The sequence below is a fragment of the Eutrigla gurnardus genome (assembly GCF_963514095.1).
Source record: "Eutrigla gurnardus genome assembly, chromosome: 2".
NCBI classification, from domain to species: domain Eukaryota; kingdom Metazoa; phylum Chordata; class Actinopteri; order Perciformes; family Triglidae; genus Eutrigla; species Eutrigla gurnardus.
The window spans coordinates 108362-129134 of record NC_139916.1 but is presented as its reverse complement, the minus strand read 5'-3'; the positions used below and the strand labels follow the sequence as shown (position 1 = coordinate 129134).

General features: G+C 41.2%; 1 protein-coding gene and 2 long non-coding RNA genes across 3 annotated transcripts; 1 reads left to right on the top strand and 2 right to left on the bottom strand.

Annotated features, from left to right (window-relative positions):
- The first annotated feature begins 6892 nt into the window (after positions 1-6892).
- Positions 6893-10671, top strand: LOC311033284. Its single transcript, XR_014599249.1, has 5 exons — positions 6893-7094; positions 7514-7617; positions 7732-7777; positions 9925-10035; positions 10429-10671. It is a non-coding gene; the product is annotated as an uncharacterized lncRNA (long non-coding RNA).
- Positions 10672-11930: 1259 nt separating this feature from the next.
- Positions 11931-16180, bottom strand: LOC311027287 (uncharacterized protein; the record flags this gene model as incomplete). Its single annotated transcript, XM_084031236.1, has 8 exons — positions 16087-16180; positions 15861-15959; positions 15510-15580; positions 15174-15268; positions 13543-13802; positions 13279-13404; positions 12321-12444; positions 11931-12148 (listed from the first exon to the last, which is right to left on the bottom strand). The coding sequence occupies exons 1-8, from the start codon at positions 16177-16179 to the stop codon at positions 11931-11933; spliced, it is 1086 nt and encodes a 361-aa protein (XP_083887362.1). The 5' UTR covers position 16180.
- Positions 16181-16191: 11 nt separating this feature from the next.
- On the bottom strand, positions 16192-17354 carry LOC311024919. Its single transcript, XR_014598344.1, has 3 exons — positions 17217-17354; positions 16635-16710; positions 16192-16273 (listed from the first exon to the last, which is right to left on the bottom strand). It is a non-coding gene; the product is annotated as an uncharacterized lncRNA (long non-coding RNA).
- Positions 17355-20773: the final 3419 nt, after the last annotated feature.

Genomic DNA, 20773 nt, shown 5'->3' with positions numbered 1-20773 from the left:
GTTTTTTAAGATTACTTTAACAATACTTTACAGTTAACTGGTTTGTTTAAAAAATACATTATCAGTCTTCACAAAATACAACAAAATGTGCTTTGTGAATTTAGAACAGAGCAGCATGTAATTGCAATGTGAAAAAAAGACAGCTTCTTAATACACTTTGACTTTTATTTTAACATGAATTTAGAATCTCCACATTCAGACAACACCTTCTTTAAAAAAAAAAAAAAAAAAGACAGTTGAGCAATAAGTCATAAATTACAAAGATTTCAGATGTGTGTACCCTTTTTATCCTCTTGTAATCTGCTATTGTGATGTGGTCTATAAATCCAAAGAAAAGTCACAAGTCCAGAAATAAATGTCCAAAGTCCGGACCTCAGACAGTTAAAACATGCCAAAATGAAACATTCAAACAGTTGTATGTTCAGAAACAGAACACAAATAACTCTGCAAGAATAACAGGGATTCAGACATTCAACTCTATAAGGGAGAGAGAAACAGGGTGAGATTGAGAGGGAAAAAGAATTAAAGCAATGAGACAAGATGAGGAATTATTGTGAGGTAAGGTCAAAGGTCAGCATACTGTAACTGGGTTTTATTAAAGGGGTGACTTTAAGGTTATTTTTCTCCACATTTCTACAGTAGAATGCCACCAAAATGATACCAGAAGTAGAGTGAGATGTCAGGAACAGTATGCAAAAGAAATGAGGAACATACCTATGAAGGAATTGATGTGAGGTAAGGTCAAAGGTCAGCATACAGTAAATGGGGTTGAGTCATTATGGGTGGGATTTTTAAAATTATTTTTCTCCAAATTTCTACAGTAAAATGCCACCAAAATGATACCAGAAGTAGAGTGACATGTCAGGAACAATATTCAAAAGAAATGAGGAACACACCTATGAAGGAATTGATGTGACGTAAGCTCAAAGGTCAGCATACTGTAACTGGGTTTTATTATAGGGGTGACTTTAAGGTTATTTTTCTCCACATTTCTACAGTAGAATGCCACCAAAATGATATCAGAAGTAGAATAAGACCCCAGGAACAGTATGCAAAAGAAATGAGGAGCACAATTATGAAGGAATTGATCTGACGTAAGGTCAAAGGTCAGCATACTGTAAATGGGTTTTATTATAGGGGTGACTTTAAGGTTCTTTTTCTCCAAATTTCTACAGTAGAATGCCACCAAAATGATACCAGAAGTAGAATAAGACCCCAGGAACAGTATGCAAAAGAAATGAGGAACACACCTATGAAGGAATTGATGTGACGTAAGGTCAAAGGTCAGCATACAGTAAATGGGGTTAAGTCATTATGGGTGGGATTTTTAAAATGATTTTTCTCCAAATTTCTACAGTAAAATGCCACCAAAATGATATCAGAAGTAGAATAAGACCCCAGGAACAGTATGCAAAAGAAATGAGGAGCACACCAATGAAGGAATTGATCTGACGTAAGGTCAAAGGTCAGCATACTGTAAATGGGTTTTATTATAGGGGTGACTTTAAGGTTATTTTTCTCCACATTTCTACAGTAGAATGCCACCAAAATGATATCAGAAGTAGAATAAGACCCCAGGAACAGTATGCAAAAGAGATGAGGAGCACACCTATGAAGGAATTGGTGTGAGGTAAGGTCAAAGGTCAGCATACTGTAAATGGGTTTTATTATAGGGGTGACTTTAAGGTTCTTTTTCTCCACATTTCTACAGTAGAATGCCACCAAAATGATACCAGAAGTAGAGTGAGATGTCAGGAACAATATTCAAAAGAAATGAGGAAGACACCTATGAAGGAATTGATCTGACGTAAGGTCAAAGGTCAGCATACTGTAACTGGGTTTTATTATAGGGGTGACTTTAAGGTTATTTTTCTCCACATTTCTACAGTAGAATGCCACCAAAATGATATCAGAAGTAGAATAAGACCCCAGGAACAGTATGCAAAAGAGATGAGGAGCACACCTATGAAGGAATTGGTGTGAGGTAAGGTCAAAGGTCAGCATACTGTAAATGGGTTTTATTATAGGGGTGACTTTAAGGTTCTTTTTCTCCACATTTCTACAGTAGAATGCCACCAAAATGATACCAGAAGTAGAGTGAGATGTCAGGAACAATATTCAAAAGAAATGAGGAAGACACCTATGAAGGAATTGATCTGACGTAAGGTCAAAGGTCAGCATACTGTAACTGGGTTTTATTATAGGGGTGACTTTAAGGTTATTTTTCTCCACATTTCTACAGTAGAATGCCACCAAAATGATATCAGAAGTAGAATAAGACCCCAGGAACAGTATGCAAAAGAAATGAGGAGCACACCTATGAAGGAATTGATCTGACGTAAGGTCAAAGGTCAGCATACTGTAAATGGGTTTTATTATAGGGGTGACTTTAAGGTTATTTTTCTCCAAATTTCTACAGTAGAATGCCACCAAAATGATACCAGAAGTAGAATAAGACCCCAGGAACAGTATGCAAAAGAAATGAGGAACACACCTATGAAGGAATTGGTGTGAGGTAAGGTCAAAGGTCAGCATACTGTGAATGGCTTTTATTATAGGGGTCGTTTTAAATTATTTTTTCTCCACATTTCTACAGTAAAATGTCGATGAAAGGTGATTTTTCTCCCCTTTACGGCAGTGAAATATAACTAAAAAGTTGATTCATCTTGTAAGTGATTTTCCTCCACATTTCTCCAGTAAAAGCACATAGGCTTTATGTATCTTTCAGGACCTTCACTTTGCTCGAGAACCGTGCCTACCGTATTTACTGTAGCGCGCGCCCAACGAAAATCAAACAGCGGCTCACTTTACCACTATCTCGCAAACAGCGGCTCACTTTACCGCGGTAAAAAAACCTCACTGTAACCTATCCAGCCTCGCTTCCAATAAAACACACACTCGCGTTATAATTGCGATCAGTGAAATAAATAACAATATAAAACACAATTTAAAATTAAAACTGCGAGCAGTATCGTGACGGGCCCGAGCTCTTATGCGGTCGTGGAGTGCCTGCGGTCACAGGGCAGTGTCGTGGACGCTGCCCTTGGCGCGGCCGCCTCTCCTGGCGCAAGTCGAGACACAAGCGATGGACACCGAAAGGCATCCGTCTGTCACGTGCGGTCGTGGAGTGCCTGCATTCACACGCGTGGCAGCCGCCTACCTGTGCAGCAGCCACCTCCTCGTGGCGTGAGTTTAGACACAAGCGATTGACATTTAAAGCCATCTACACACATGTTCATGCCTTCCTGACATCTCTCCTCCTCCCCCTAGTGTGACCTCTCCTCCTCCTCTCCCTGTGTCCTCCTTGCAAGGTGAGATGAGAGGAATTAGTTATAAAAAAAATCAGGTGTGGCTTTAACTTGGAAAAAGTCACAAAATCAATGACATTTCCTGTGGCCAGTAGGTGGCGCTCTGACTGTGAGTGAATATCAACGTGCAGATGTGTTCAGGAAGGAACTCTAATCAAGTGTGCAAAGTTTGGAGCAGATCAGAGAACAAACACTGAAGTTACAATAGTTTGGATGTTAATGACAGAGTTCAGCTGACAGCTGTATGAGATGCATGTAAAGTGTGCATCTCTCCTCCTCTCTGTGTCCAGGCTGAAATGAGAGGAATTTAAAAAAAGGAATTAAAAGTGGCATGACTGTTGATCTGGTGTGATCCAAAGTGAAACTACATTTCAGTCACAGAGCTCACACACATGTTCATGCCTTCCTGACATCTCTCCTCCTCCACCTAGTGTGACCTCTCCTCCTCCCCCTGTGTCCTCCTTGCAAGCTGAAATGAGAGGAATTAGTTATAAAAAAAATCATGTGTGTCTTTAACTTGGAAAAATTCACAAAATCAATGAGATTTCCTGTGGCCAGTAGGTGGCGCTCTGACTGTGAGTGAATATCAAAGTGCAGAGTGTTCAGGAAGGAACTCTAATCAAGTGTGCAAAGTTTGGAGCAGATCAGAGAAGAAACACTGAAGTTATAATGTTTATGGCAGAGTTCAACTGACAGCTGTGTGAGGTGCATGTGGAGATGTGTGCCATCTCTCCTCCTCCCTTTGTGTCCAGGCTGAAATTAGAGGAATTAAAAAAAAGGAATTAAAAGTGGCATGGCTGTTGATCTGGTGTGAGGCAGATTGAGCTGCATGTGAGATTCACAGTTCCCCATGTGTCACTGATAGATCTCTGACCCCATCTGGTGGTCGCTGTGCGCCTGTGTCTCTCCCCTCTATGCTCCCCGAGTGAAGATTGAGTGAAAACCTGGCTGATTTACACACTTGGCTAAAAACATTTTTTTTACCTACTTTATCATGACTTGAGGCGGTGGGTCCAAGAGGCTTTTTTGTACAGCTCCACTTGGGCTATCTAGGAAAAAATGTTTCATGCGTGTACGCCCTACCTAGAGGGGGGGCTGTTGCTCAGAAGATGGGCGTAAAATCGGTCACATTTCATTTTGCCATTAGGTGGCGCTCTAGCTGTCAGTTAAAATTGCAGTGCAGTTGTGTTCAGGACGTGATTGTTAACAAGCATGAATATTTTGGAGCAGATCGGAGAAGAAACGGTGAAGTTATAACAGCTTTAATGCCTATGGCGAAAGTTAAAAATAGTAGCGCAGTCAAGGCGTCGCCGTGGCCACGCCCCTAAATATTCTGGACATCTTTGGCATACTTTTTGTCCGTAAGGCCTTTCCAACAACATATCCAATTTTGGTATCGATCGGATCAACGGTATAATCAGTTTTTGATTTAGCGTGACCCCTGTGAAAGGCCAAAAACAGCCAAAAACGGGCATAACTGGCAATATTTGGGTTTTTTTGGAAGTGGCAAATATGAGTCGATTTAGATGAAACTTGACATGCATGTTCTTTCAAGCGATGGCAACATAGGTTTCGAGTTTCGTAATTTTAGGGGCAAAGGTTATAGAGTTATGCTAATTGAATTTTGGTAGCCACACCCTCTAATGTTCATTGGCCGATATCTCCTGATTAAATGCATATTTTCAAAACCTTTTCGAGTATGCGTACCGAATACTCCTCTTGGTACTCCAAGAGGATTTTTTGTAGAGGAGACATGTTTGCACATGTGTGCAAAGTTTCATGTCAATCGGAGTTACGGTGCGGCGGGGCTGGCGATTCTCCACTCTAGGTGGCGCTAGCGAGCAACTTTTTCGTGGGTGAATGCGAAGACGGCAAATTCTCAAATTTTTCGCCAGGCCCTATAGACACTCCAATTTGCGTTAGTTTTTTTTCAGGCGAAGACCCCCAAAACGCAGGTCGAACTTGTGAAAAAATAATAATAAGAAAAAAAAACATTCGAATAACAATAGGGCTTCGCAGCCCGACGTTGTCGGCGCTCGGGCCCTAATGACAGTTGATGATGCTCTAGTTTATTTAGTTTAAATGGATAAAGCTTCATTTTTAAAAGTAGCACAAGAGCTGCGAGAAAAATTAAAAGCAGCCTCCTCTCTTGTCATATTTGCAGCAACACTGTTGCTTCAGGCTGCGATCGTGCTTTTTTTTTTTATATCGCTCATACTCTCTCCATTAAAACAATTGCACTCCTCTGGGCTGAAATCAGCCTGTTGTGGATCCATTTCGTGCGGAAGTTGAATCATATGACGCCAAACGCCCTTTGATGTGAACGTGCACAGACCATAAAGCTGAGAGCCGGACTTAACAAACCAAGTTGATAACCAGCTTCGTAGTAACCGTGGTAACCAGGGCCGGGACTAGAGGTATTGTTGAGCTGGAAGATGAACACAAAGCCTGGCCATGTTGAACCTCCTTCGCAGTACAGGGTGTTGGAGTTGGGATCATGTTTTATGTTAATCCCGCTACGTATTCCCAGCTGTTCGGGAGTAAACAAAGAAAGATGCAGCTGTACATGCGGACAGACTGGCTTCATGTGTCACGAGCGCTCCCGTTCACAACACCTCAGCTGTCCATAGTATTTAACATGGTAAAGGTCTGAGATGGAAACGCACTTGATCCGGGGCATTATTTGGATTAATATTTTTTTTATCGATCTACAAGTGGATGGAAACGTACTGTCGTGTCGAAAGTATAGTTTTCTTCCTCTGCACATTAACACCGAGCCTGTCTGTCACTCTGTGGGTGCCGCGGTGTGTATATTTTTCATAAAACTATATCCGATGGGCTCCACACCATGACCTTCTGCTTTTCAAACCTGCAATGACAGGTGCTGAGCTCTCTGTGTTGCTGTCTCTGCCCTAAAACTTCAAATAAAGTCAGGATTTTCACGTTTTTCTTTGTTTTTATTCAAGCAGTGTTATACAAGTTCTCACGGAGATTTATTCTGTGCAGCGATTAATTCTGGTCCCCTATCTATTCAGGCAATAGTCATAAAGCTCAGAAATCAATGTACTTCTTATGTATTTACTTGTAAGAATGAGTTAATGTTGATACACACTCACATATAAAGATAAATATAACACAAAATATATAAACATAAAATAAAGATGTACTAACCTGATAAACATTTTTTTTAATTGATTTCTTTTTTTTAATATATCCCCTAGGAATCACTGAAGCATGACATCTTTCAGAGACTGCATGACCAACTGATCCACGTCTTGGAGAGGCAACCCCTTGACCTGGAAGGATTGCAGTTTGTTTGCCATCAACATTCAGTTTTGTTCAGTGCTCTTGTTGACCTGGTGGATGTGGGAGAGCACATCCAGACAGCACTGGCCGATCTGAATTCTCTCATCCAGCGAGAGAGAGAGAGTGAACACACATTTGCCACACTTGATGTCCAGCGGGGATCTCTTGGACGCCCACGGTTGACAGTGTCAGTAGACACTGTCGCATTTAATTGAAATTTGTCTGCCGTCACGTTGTATTGCCAGGCTCCTCGGTATGTCAAGAGCCACACTGTTTAGGCGTATGGCGGAGAACAACCTGTCAATATCACAAACATACAGTGGCTGCAGTGATGATGAGTTGGACTCATTGGTCACAGCAATTAAGAACACTATGCCAGATGCTGGGTGCAGAGTCGTTCGAGGTGCTCTACTAGCACAAGGACACCGAGTGCAGTGGGACAGAGTCTATGCAGCCATGCATCGTGTGGACAGTCTTGGGGTGTGTGGAAGAAAATATTAATTTTTGATGTAACAGAACTAAGAGTTCCTATCCCTGCCCCCTACTGATTTGCTATGTCTCAGTCACACCCTTGCACAATACACTTTCTCGTCTGTGTCTTTGTTTCTCTGTATACTTGGTACAGCCGACTTCCTCTTGATGATTAAGTTATATGCCTCATGCTAATTCAATCAGAACCTTGAGATGTAAATGCCTTCACTGTCCATCTTGAAATGCAAATACCTTTTGTAACCCCTCCCTTCCCAAAACTGTATATATGTATGCCTTGACCTTCATTCTGGGTCAGTCTATGGTTGCAAACACTCTCTGTATCATAGACTCACCGTTTTCCGGAATCCTATTAATTTCACCACACATGGCAAACTTTGGGATCTGAACTTGTGATTTTTCTACAACAGGTGCTCTCTAGGCTGTCCTCCCTGGGATGTATAGTGAGGAGAACATACTCAGTCCCTTACCCCAAGTACCTGGTCCACATTGACACCAACCACAAGCTAATTAGGTATGGCTGCATGCCTCCTAAGATGTAAACATTCTGAGTGTTTTTCTGTTGTATGTTTTTTGTTTGCTTGTTTTTGTAATGTCATACCACCAACCTTGTCTGATTTCTATTTAGGTACAACTTTGTCATCTTTGGGGGCATTGACGGCTACTCAAGAAAGGTAAGACTTTCATTTATACAACAATAGATACACTGAATAAATGGATAAACAGACAGACAGTAACTTTAAAATACATCTAAAACAAATGCAACGCAAACAAAGTGCATAAAATACATACAACTGCCTTACACTAGTGAGTTGTGTAGCCTGATTGGCCTGGTGATAAACGATCTGTCAAGTCTTTCAGTTGAACAGTTTTGGGATCTCAATTGCCAAATAATGTTCTATGTTATGTGTAGATCATGTACCTGAAGATAGCAGACAACAATCGGTCAGACACTCACTTGGCCTTTTTCAATGAAGCAGTGAATGAGCACGGGTTTCCTCAAAGGTAATTTTATATACATACTGAACAAAAATTTAAACACTTTTGTTGCTCTTTGCTCCCATTTTTCATGAGCTGAACTCAAAGATCTAAAACTGAATATTACACAGGTGACACACCTGTGTAATATTCATTCTGTCTAATCAGCATCTTGATATGACCAGAGGTGGGTAGAGTAGCCAAAAATTGTACTCAAGTAAGAGTACTGTTACTTTAGAATAATATGACTCGGGTAAAAGTAAAAAGTATTGTCACCCTGTGTTACTTGAGTAAGAGTAAAAAGTAATGGGTGAAAAAACTACTTAAGTACAGAGTAACTGCCGAGTAATCTCCTTTATTAATCAGGTCAAATAATGTCAAATAATGCACGGAGAATTCCCTTAGACAACTGAAACAGTTTATAATAAACAATAATAAATAAATAACTCCACTTGTTTCGGGAGACACAAATGGCAACGCATAATGTAGCTGTTTTTTTTTTTTGCCTGGAGTGTGAACATTTCTTTTATGTGGGGCCAGGGGTGTTGTGCCTCCTCCTCTTCGGCTTCTTCGGATTTGCATGCCGTCGCCATCGTTTTGTTTCTGCGCTCTTTTCCGCCTGTTTGCCGCGGGGAATGTGTGTGCGGTCATGTGATGGCTTAGGCTTTGCCTGATTGGTGAAACGGAGTTAGACGTCGCTAGGATTCAATTTCAATGTACGCACAGAAACGGCAAAATACAACAACAAATGGAAAAATACTTTTTTAAGACAAAATCGAATGTTTTCAGTATCAGTGAAATCAGTAGCGTATATCATGGTGATCGGCCCGGTGCAAATATTTTTTTTGTGCCCTCCATCCGCGCCCTAAACACAAGCGCACGCTTGTGAGCACTCCACGCACGCACGCACGCACACACACGCTTGGACACACACGCACAGTACGGTATGATAACTCTCCCGGGGAGAGAGACGTGCATCGGCTCGGCCCACAGTGCTCAGCAGCAGAGAGGTGACGAGACTAGAGCCGAGCTGTATTGTGTAGTGGAGAGGGCCAACACGCTATGCGTAATTGCGCACACACGCGCGATCGTCCTCTCAAATGCGGCTGCGTCTCTCCAGGTCACTGTGTGAGCGAAAGAAAAGCTCTGACTTGCTTGGGCAGACGTGGTTTGGTGTCACCCGCTGAAATTTAAATATCTAGTCCACCTTCAAAAAAGTACGCACAGTGCGTACAGGATTCCGGCTGGCGGCGCCACTGGCTCTGGTCCCCACATAAACAAAACAGACCATGCAGCAGACGGATCGATAAAAAAAAAAAGGAGCGAGTAGAATCAGCCCAATGTAACGGAGTAAAAGTACCGCTCCTTCTTCACAAATTTACTTAAGTAAAAGTAAAAAGTATGCTGCTTTGAAACTACTCATAGAAGTACAATTTTTCCAAAAAGTTACTCAAGTAAATGTAACGGAGTAAATGTAGCGCATTACTACCCACCTCTGGATATGACACACCTGTGAGGTGGATGGATTATCTCAGCAAAGGAGAAGTGCTCACTAACACACATTTAGACACATTTGTGAACAAGATTTCAAAGAAATATGTCTTTTGTGTCCATAGAAAAAGTTTTAGATCTTTGAGTTCAGCTCATGAAAAATGGGAGCAAAAACAAAAGTGTTGCGTTCATATTTTTGTTCAGTATAGTTTATAAGTCTAAGTTTCAGGGTAGCTGTCAGCCATCTGATGCTCAGTAGAGGTTTGGAGATGTAAACAAAACATGCCCCTAAACATTGAGGAAACATTATTACAAAATATTACAAATAATAATTTCATGTTTTTATTTTCAGAGTAAGGGGAGATCATGGAGGAGAGAATGTTGGAGTTGCTGAGCTAATGTTTACAGTTCGTGGCACTGACAACAACAGCTTCATTGCAGGCAAAAGTGTACACAATCAGCGGTAAGTTAACCTTCATTTTGGAAGCTTTTAGTATCACATTAATTGTTAAGATGCCTACATTTGTTAAAATATGAATTCAATTTGGAGAAGTTCTCAATCCACACAGTTGAATATTATTTCTGCTCCTGCTCCTTTCCTTTTACATCTCTTTCTTGGCCCCTCTCCTGCTCTTTTCCTTCTCATCTTCTCTCGTCTGCACATGTTGTGCACCTCTCCCCTTCTTCCTGGAATAAGAGCATTATCTTTTCTGGCCTATGACTGCCAGAGACCCTTTACTTTTTAAAGTGAAGGAAATAGGACTAAATATTATGGAAAATTATATAAATACTTTGAAATGTGTGCAAACCTTGTAAAGAACAGTTCATGAAAAATGTCACCTTGCCCCCAATACAGAATCGAACGGCTCTGGTGTGATGTGTTCATGAGTGTAACTGGAGTGTACTACAACATCCTGCACTCTCTTGAAGAAGAAAACATGCTTGACATCAACAACATCATACACATTTTCTGCTGCCACTACATCTTCCTCACACGGATCCAGGCCAGTCTGGACGTGTTCTGTGAGGCATGGGACAACCATCCCATCAGAACAGAGGAAAATCTGACACCTAATCAGCTGTGGCAGGTGGGACAGGCCCTGAATCCCATTGAAGATCCTGATCCTGATCCCCAGGTAAATAATTCTTGTTAAAAATTAGTCTTTTTATTTTTTCTAGAAAAACTTCATTAACATAGTTACATACAGTCTTTCTTTGTCAGGGTCTGTTCATTCCAGAGATTGAATGGGAGGAGAGTGGATTCATCAATGACATTCATCCCAGCGTCAATGTCCCTACTCTGGAAAGCCCTCTCTCAGACCCTCAAATGATGGAACTGCAGGACAACATTGACCCACTGCAAGAGTCAGATTGTTTTGGGGTGGACATATATCTAAGCACTGTCCAATATGTTGAGAACCTACTTCAGGATACATGAATGCATGCTGTAGATTGACATCTGCATCCTTTTCACTTGAGCCTTGCATACCATCTGTGAAACACAATAAAGAAATGTCATTCAATGTAGTGTTTTGTTTTTTTAAAGGGTATAACATCAATACTGGACAATTATATTTTTCCCAAAAAAATTATTTTAGAAACATATCATGCACAAGTTAGGTGTACAACCGGTGGCATTATTACAAACAAATATCTCACTCCCCATAAGGAACAAGAGGGGCCAAAATATCTATTCATGATCATGTCACAGTAGCACCTTAGCAGCTAGATGTAAGGTAATGACAAATGGCAATAACTGGAGAACGAGTGCACAGATTGAAAAAAAAAAAAGTCAACATAACCAGTGTACTGGTATAAGACAAACACCAACTCAACATCCACATCTCTCATTAACATTTAGTAGGACAAGCTGCCAGAGAATTGGATGTAAGAAGGATGGCAAAAAAACCTCTGTAACTCAATAGTTAATGTAGGATACGGGTTTGATTTTAGAATGTTGCATGAAGTACAAAAACTTTATGGAATGTGCACCTACACAAGCCCAAAGCCTGAACTAACGGAACTAGGGGCCATCATATAAGTCACGATGGAACATCATCATTATTACAACCAAATATCTCACTCCCCATAAGAAACTAGAGGAGCCGAGATATCTGATTCATGATCATGTCACAGTAGCACCTTAGCAGCTAGATTTAAGGTAATGACAAATGGCAATAACTGGAGAACAAGTGCACAGATTGAAAAAAAAAAGTCAACATAACCAGTGTACTGGTATAAGACAAACACCAACATCTCTCATTTATATTTAGTAGGACAAACTGCCAGAGAACTGGATGTAAGAAAGATGGCAAGAAAACCTCTAACTCATCATGTTAATCAGTTAATCATGATCACCTACACAAGCCCAAAGCCTGAAGTAACGGAACTAAGGGCCATCATTAAGTCACGATGGAACACTGTGTATGTCTGGTAGTGGCTGGGGAGCTTCAACTTGAGGAAGCAGGTGAGAGCCACAGGGTACGTTGAGGTGACAACCTCAACCACAAGTTTTTTCGTCAGCTGCTCCCACCCGACCCAGAACTTCATGAGATCACGCAGCACCTCTGGAGATGCTATGGAAGAGAAAAATTTGACACCTCAAATGCATTGCACCTCATATTTCTGTGCATCAGTACTGCCATCTCTTAAGCTGCAATATGTTTGCTCTTATTCTTAGTCCCAGCATCCAAGCAACTAGGTGCAAAATGAGATGATGAATGCAATACAAGGAACAAGGACCGTTACCTTCCTCTATGAACTTCCTCAAAAATCCAGTGATGAGACTGACTTTCTCCAGTGGAACAGGGTCATCTTCATCCTCGTCGCTGTCACAACTGGATTGTGGCCAGACAATGTGCTGGATCACAGTCTACAGGGTATCAAATACAAAGGTGTTTCATGTTAACACTGAAACAGCTGTGGAATGATTTTTAAAAAAAAAGTACTGATGACTTGTTTATGAATTTACACACAACTGTAACAGATTAGAAAAAATTAATTACACAGTCTTTGCAATGGGCTATCCATGAGTTTCAAATGTAGTCCTACAACCTGCCATGTTGAGGACCCACAGGTGTTTCAAACTAATTAATTGGTCCTACGCCAATCAGAAACACAACTCAAATTGAAACACCTGTGTTGGTCCACAACATGGCAGGTGTAGGACTACATTTGAAACTCATGAATATGCCGAGCTGGCTGAAATCCAGGAAGTAGTGGTACTTCCTGGTTGGTACTACCTGAATTTCAGCCAGCTCCTTTATTTCCTGTCTTACATGATTGGCAAACTGATGTGTGTCTGACTACAAAAAAAAAAAAAAAATTAAAAAATCTGACACACCTGGCTGGCTGAAATTCAGAAAGTACCAACCAGGAAGTACCACTACTTCCTGGATTTCAGCCAGCTCGGCATATAGCCCATTGAATACATCCAATAGACAAGAGGGAGCTTACTTGTGAGTTAAGCTCCTCGTGTCTTGGAAAGATTACGTGATGGACATCTGGCCTTTCTGAAAGAAGTGGCCAGATTCCTGTTTGTTTAAGGCCTTTTCGGATCTGTTTGATAGGCTGTTTGATGCGACGAAGTACCTGCAAACAGATTTGACAGGTGGAAGGACAACATTCCTAATAAGGGACAATTAAAGTCTGAAGTCTAAGTCTACTACTTTATCAAGTCACAATTGTGGATTTGTGAAATGCTTACTGCATGTGTAAGGAGTTCCTGGAACAGCCAGTCATGATTGGTGGAGGTTGGAATAGGAAGATCCCAGGACAGGCAAAGATCAGTCACACGGCTGGTTTCTGCTACAGTAAGTTCTGCTTTCTTGAGCTAAATCAGGTAGACAAGACATTCACAAAAAGTAATATTTTAAGAGTGACATGCAAATATAACTTGAAGGTACAGTATAAACAGCCCAAATCTGGACAGGAAATGCTTTGCAATTCACATCAAGTGAGTGGTACTCACAAAACCAATAGTTTCACGATGATCAAGATCAGGACAGTCTTGCAGGGTCAGGGCTGCTGCTGCAGTGTCAGTGCTCCCGCCAGTCAACAGAGTCACCACAGGCAAACTGAGTCCTGATAAACCGATACCACTATGCAAGAAAGAATGACCCATCATCCGACCTGCCATCTCAAATAGGCTGCTTTCCCGAAGCACAGCAGCTGCAGAGGGAACCTGATGTTCTTTTTCCCCTTCGAAAATGTTTGTAAGAGCAGCAGAGCCTTAATAAAAAAGGAGAAAAGTATTTACAGATCAGTGCAGATCTTAACGGGTACTGTAATTGGAATCCTACTTTGTCATTCTCACACACTGCACTCAAAGTATGGACTTTTACCGTCATGTCAAACAGAGTACACCGAGCTCAGAGGTGTAAAATGAATCAGTTTAACTAATTTTTGTCTGTTTTGGTGTAACTTTTAAATAGTGTAACATTAGCAGAGGTTACAGAGGTGGTCCTGCAGTATAGAATAATGGTCTGTTTGGCTTGTGAATGCTTTTTCTGCATTATACATTTTGTGATATTTTGTGTTCTGTCTGATCTTTGATATAATCGGTCTGTACTGTTGATTGTCCATGGATGCAATGGGTCTAGCTTAGTCCAAGTCCAAGTCAAAGTTTCCCATGGGAACAATAAAGTATATCTATTATCCAGTGCCATCACATGTTGGTCAAGCTGTTTGAAAACATGCATGATCACAATGACAGACCAAATTCTTTGGAGTTTTATCAAAATGTAGCTGAATGTTTACATGTCAATATTAGTCATTGATGAAATTAGTATCAAAGGAATAGGCTACAAGCAAAAGAGCAAACACATGTTTAAAAATGCACATATTCCTACAGAAGGTAATATGTACACTCTCTACACATACAAACCTAAATTTATAACGAAGCCAGTCTTGAGTTTCTGCATGGCCATTGACAAAACATGTCTTTTGACACCGACGCCAACTGCTGCATCTCCTTGAAAATTAAGATGATCTCGGATTAATCAAGCAGAATGATATCCAATACATATATACACACACACATACAGTATATATCTTCTGTAGATTAAGGAACATGCACTCAACTCCCATGATTTAAAGTAAATAAGTATACACTTATTCCACATGACCATCTATAATCAAAGAATGGTGCACTTGTTAGTAATACCTCTCAACCTGCACTTCAAAAGGAGCAGCCCAGTTAACATCATGTTGTTTATAGAATGAAATCAATGCGCTGTCCTGTTCTTCTGCATCAAACGTGTCGACTGCCAGAAAGAGATGTGGGCATTCGGCATTATGGCGCAGCAGTTCTTCTCGGAACAACTCACAAGCTTTCAAGGGGTCCAATTCATTCACCCATTCTGAAAATGTAATTTTTAAAAAAATGAAGAAGAAAGGGGGGGGGGGGGGGGGGGGGTTGGTGCAAAGGAACTTCCAAATGATACACTCACATCAGCTAACATCATTTAGAGACTACATCTGTCATATAAACAATGACAGTTGCATCTGCATTTTGAAGGATTATTTTACAGTATCAAACTTAATGTGTATGTTTTAGGATTACTGTTCTTAAAGATATTGGTTGTAGCTCTTTTTGGTCACCTGCTGACACTGGTGTTGGTGTTGGTAAGTGTGGAACTGAGGGTCCTGGCAATTCCTCTCCGTTGGCTGCTTCACTGTGGTCAGCAACAGCCATTCTTATGACAGACAGAATCAAATTTAAAGATTACTTGAAAACAGAGACAAATCATGATCACATTTCAGTTAGACAACTCTTGAATGAGAAAAAAAAAACATTCACTCCACAATTCCCACCTCTGGAATTCACAGGATATAGGAGTAATATAGTTAGGGGTCACACACTCTACACATTCTTCATCCCACTCAAAGAAACGTCTTTACTTTCCATCTTTAACATAAATCTGTTTAACTTCTTACCCATCACAACAGGTACTTGCATGAGATGGGAGTTCATCTGTAGGAAAAAAATCCTCACAAATTGGGCAAAGCTGGAAGACATGGAAAAAGGTCAAAAATGTAAAAAAAAAAGAAAGAAAGGAAGGATGTAATTATAATCAGAAAAATGTCATGATTAATAAACCTCTCTGACATGTGATATTTGCTAAGCTAAGAAATAGTACTATGACAACGTTCTATTTGGTGAGATGTGTTGTCAGGGGACACCCTTTCTATCCAAAGCACCGCTGTTCCAAACAATGAAAAAGAAGAATAAAAAAGGTATTATTACTAAATTGAAATTGCAAAGTAACATAAAACAGCACTGATTACCTGCATCTCTGTGGGTGGTGCGTCTGACAATTCGACGTCTGGTGCGTCTGACAGTTCGACGTCCGGTGCGTCTGACAGTTCGACGTCTGAGCTCGACATCTCCAAAAGAGAAAAGAAAGAAAAAAAATTAAGACAGCTGTTGCTATACTGGAAAGTCATGTGCACAAACTTTAATTAAGTACATACTTATTTGACAAATGAGAGAAATATTGTAATAACAGCTTACAGTTGTTGCTACATTGCTACATTCCTCCACATGTAGAGGCAACAGCTGCAGGGGCATTTTGGTGCCACATGTTATACATCTCGAGTGTGGCATCTTGGAGAACTCTTGGTTGCAGCTTTGAGGAGACGAGTAGAGTAACCTTCCGAGTCGGTGGGAATTATTGAAAGTCTCCGCCGCCCACTACCACCTATTTTAAAATGGAAAAACACAGGTGCCCTTTAAAACCTTGCAATAACACAATATTAGTATATAGGAGAAATAGCATGCTGTTCCATATTTTAGACCATCCTTACAACATTATAATGTTATATATCCATGCAGAACCTCTGTAAAGTTGTACAACATGAACTAAGGGGATCTGCCATGATCCACCAAAGAGATTGCAGAAAAAATATGCATAATATGTCTTCTTAAAATACGTTGTACCATGTCTGACAACTTACTCTACAACATGAAGAGTGATGTGTATAATAATTCAAGTAGGGCTTTGAATGTGAATAACATTACCTGCCATATTTTACATCAGTGGAGATTGAGAAAAATTCTACCTGTGCTCTTGTAGAACATCCACCCCCCTTTTAATGTTTTTAGTTTGGGGAACTCCTCCTCCAGTACAGCCACAAGCTATGAAACAAAGGCAAGTCAGTAAGTCAGTGAATGGGCCCTTAATGCCCCCTTATCATAAATCAGCATCAATGCTGATTTATGGTATGGAAATTACCCACCATACATACAGTTGTGAGGCAAAATACAGGGGAACAAGGGTGTTAAAAAATGTAAAAAAAAAAAAAAAAAAAAAAACAGAGGGACCAGCTAGTGTCAACAACATTGTGTAGTCAAGGTAACGTGTAATTTAAGTGCTGTCCCATTCCCATCACAGCATCTGGACCCTTTTAGACTCTCACACTCCCTTACAGCTGATGTCAGTTAAATCTCTGAAGGCTCACGGCCCGAGTTTTTAGGGGCAGAATAGAACTGGGCCCATGACAAGTTATCAAAAATCCAGTAGTCCATCCAACAGTCATACCCACAAAATTGTTGCTAGATAAATATTACAGTATTTTGTCAAAACTTTCATATTGCCCTACATCAAGCGTTCTACAATGCTGTATACAACATAATATGATTACCTCATCGTGTTTTAAGTTGTCTGCCATGTTTATCATTCTTTTCCCAAGGCCTGCATGGGCAAGTTCCAATTCCTCTGAACCTTTTGGGGTCAACTGTGTAGGTTCAGGGAGGACATAAATATGGAAATCCGTCTTCTTCGCAGTCGGGGGGGTGGGTGTGTAAAATCTCCTTTTCCCTCTTGGCTGATTGTCATTGAACATGCCAGGGAATTGCCTGATGTGGAAATGAGAAAAAGATTATGTTAGGTACTGTAAACCAGGCAGTCTACATTACAATGAGACAATTATAAAAATGTATGGCTTTAGTTGATGGTTTTTTCTTCATTGTCAATTATCAAGATTACAATTAACTAATTAAAAGCATGCCAGACATCAATATTCAGTACTCTAGAAAATAAAAACCACTGTCATGTTAACCTGTGTCAATTAATAAACACTACATGACCATAAGCTTCATCTACATACCAAGATCATTGTTGGACTTGCAGTGATTAATCTTTAACTATACATGCATCACCTTTTCATTGCCTGCTTCACCCTATTGTCGCTTGTTGCTGGACTAGGGACAGGGGAGCCTGCTGCCCTGACTGGCGTGCTCTGAGGTGGACCTGAGGTTGTGGAGGGCGAGGACAGCTCCCTCGCCAAGAGCTGCGCAATGGCATGGGCAGCCTCCTCAACTCGAGAAGATAATCCCTGTCAATCATCCAGTTCAGGTCCACTTACGTTAACTTAACTCATTCAATGCCAGAATTCTTTCCCTCCCAGTGCCCCCAGTGCCAACACTTTTGAAAATTTCTACTTTTTTTGAAACAGCCACAGAATATGTTGTGCTGTGACTAAAATGACACAGAATATCTCAATTCAAAAGGGGGGGCTCTCTCTTTCACCAGGAAAAAACTGAGTTTGCAGCATGTTCCACCTTTTCATTATCCTCATTTCAATACAGCCTGAATTCAGCCAAATTCAGCAAGTTAAGGAGACATTTTCAAGCAGTAATAATAGGCTCAATAAATAAATAAATACAGTGTGGAGATGTAAATAATAATGATCAGATCGGAGACGGAGGTGAGTCTGTCTCCACACAACTAAAAACACACAGGTTGCTAAGCAACCATGTAAACGCTACAGAACCCGGACACAGCATCTCATTAAAAAGGTACAAGCCCTCTGGTACCTGGAAGAATGTCTCTCCTATCTTCCCTATAGTGGGTCACCACTGTAGGCTACTTTTTCACAGTCTTATCCAAGTGCAGATGTGAATATGCACCAGAAACACCACTTTGGGAGCTGTAAATTAGTTAAAAAGTGAAACAGCAGCGCTTTTATAGCCGGTTTTATGATTACACTCTGAACATAACCTGGTCGGGAATGCAGTTATCAGTACTCTTACAGTAGTTATCAGTACTCTTACAGTAGTTATCAGTACTCTTAATGCAGTTATCAGTACTCTTACAGTAGTTATCAGTACTCTTACAGTAGTTATCAGTACTCTTACTGCAGTTATCAGTACTCTTACAGTAGTTATCAGTACTCTTACTGCAGTTATCAGTACACTTACAGTAGTTATCAGTACTCTTACTGTAGTTATCAATACTCTTACTGCAGTTATCAGTACTCTTACAGTAGTTATCAGTACACTTACTGCAGTTATCAGTACTCTTACAGTAGTTATCAGTACTCTTACTGTTGTGACGACCCCACCACTCCACTAGGGGCCTCTGTGTTCTTTGCTGCTTTGCTCTCCCTTTGCAGGTTCCAGGTCGTGGGAGGGTCATCTTCTTGATGAGACACCTGGCTGGTGTGCTGTCTATATAATGCTCACCCTTCTGCAGATCTGGGCTGGCTCTTGCTGCTGCAGCCATTGCTTTGTTCTATTTGTTTGCCAGACACTCACACACATGCTTACACTACTGATTACTGACATTTATATATGTTCTGTTGTTTATGGTCTTGGTTGGTTGTGAATAAATGTTAAGTTAATTTCACTCGATAGTCTGGTCTCCCATCTTTGCCACAGTCAAGAGCCGGGCTGTGACAAGTGGGGGCTCGTCGGTTTTCTTGTTGACCGGGTTGTATTAGTGTAGTTGGTAAGATCTGCTAGGTGTGACGTCAGTGAGCGGTTGTACCTTGTTAAGTTCAGTGATTGGTGAATGACTTCACATTCTGTTGACGCGGGAGACTTGGACTAGAGTGGTAAGCAAGGCATTTTTTTTTGGTTAATTTAAGTGGCTGTAACAGGAGGAAATTGTGCTAATGTTTTCTGTGTTTTGTCCTATGTGTGATCACTAGAGTTGCCATTGTTTTGTCCCTGATAGGTGAAGAGCAACTTCCCTTGGAAGATTGCTGGGGGGTTTTGTAGTGTGGTGTTAAATGTGGCTGGAGCAGTAGTCTCGGGAGCACGTCCCAAGCTGCTGGTGGGGTCGGCATTTACTGCTTGCTCCACCGGGCTTGCGGGTTTCAGTGCGTAAATACCCACCGCAAAAACGCCTGAAGACTAGGGGGGGGAGTTAGTTAGTTTTGATTAGGCAGTTAGAGGGACAAGACCACGGTAAGGTTTTTGTTGTGCTGGAGCTGAGTGATGGCTAGTGTGGAGGATTTTTTGCGGGCTCCATCAGAGGAGTGGTTGGAGCGCTGCTCGCGGGAACAGTTAGTGAAAATTGCTGAGTATTATGAGTTGGATGTTGGGGATAAAAGAATGAAGGAAAACATTAAGGCAATTGTGAAAGCTAATCTGTTTGAAACAGGGGTTCTCAGACCCAAGTTGCATGTTGCTGGTGCCGGGCTGGATGTTTCGGATGCGCTTGTTAGTGAAGTTGGTTTGACGTTTGAGCAGAGGAGGGAATTGCTTCTGCTGGAAACGGAACGGGAGAGAGCGAAAACGGAACGAGAGAAATTTGTTGTGGAGAGGAAGCGACTTGAGTTGGAGGAGCGTAGGCTGAGTTTGGGTGGATCTGAGACAGGGGTGAGTTTTTCTCCTAGGGTCTCTGGTGTATTTGATGTTGTGGGTAGCTTGCGGTTGGTTCCTCAGTTCTGTGAGCGTGACCCAGACATTTTTTTTTCACTCTTCGAGCTAGTGGCCGAGGGTAGGGGGTGGTCCGACTCCGATCGCACGTTACTTTTGCAGTGTGTGTTGACGGGTAAAGCACAGGAAGCGTACTCTGCTCTAACTATAGTTGAGAGTAGAGAATATGCGACAGTTAAAGCTGCAGTGTTGCGCTCATATGAGCTTGTACCTGAGGCATATAGGCAGAGGTTCCGGACATGGGAGAAGTCGAGTAGGCAGACACATGTTGAGTTTGCGAGAGAGCAGTGTACTCATTTCAGTCGCTGGTGTTCTGCTGTGAAGGTGGATACTTATGGTGCTCTATGTGATCTAATTGTTTTGGAACAATTTAAAAACTCTGTTCCTAGTCATATTGCTGTGTATATCAGTGAGCATAAAGTGAAGACTGCCGCAGAAGCTGCCACCCTAGCAGATGAGTATGTGCTCACACACAGGATGGAACATGAGTATAGCGGTAGAGATAGCAGGAGCGATGCCGGGTTGCTCAGTACTG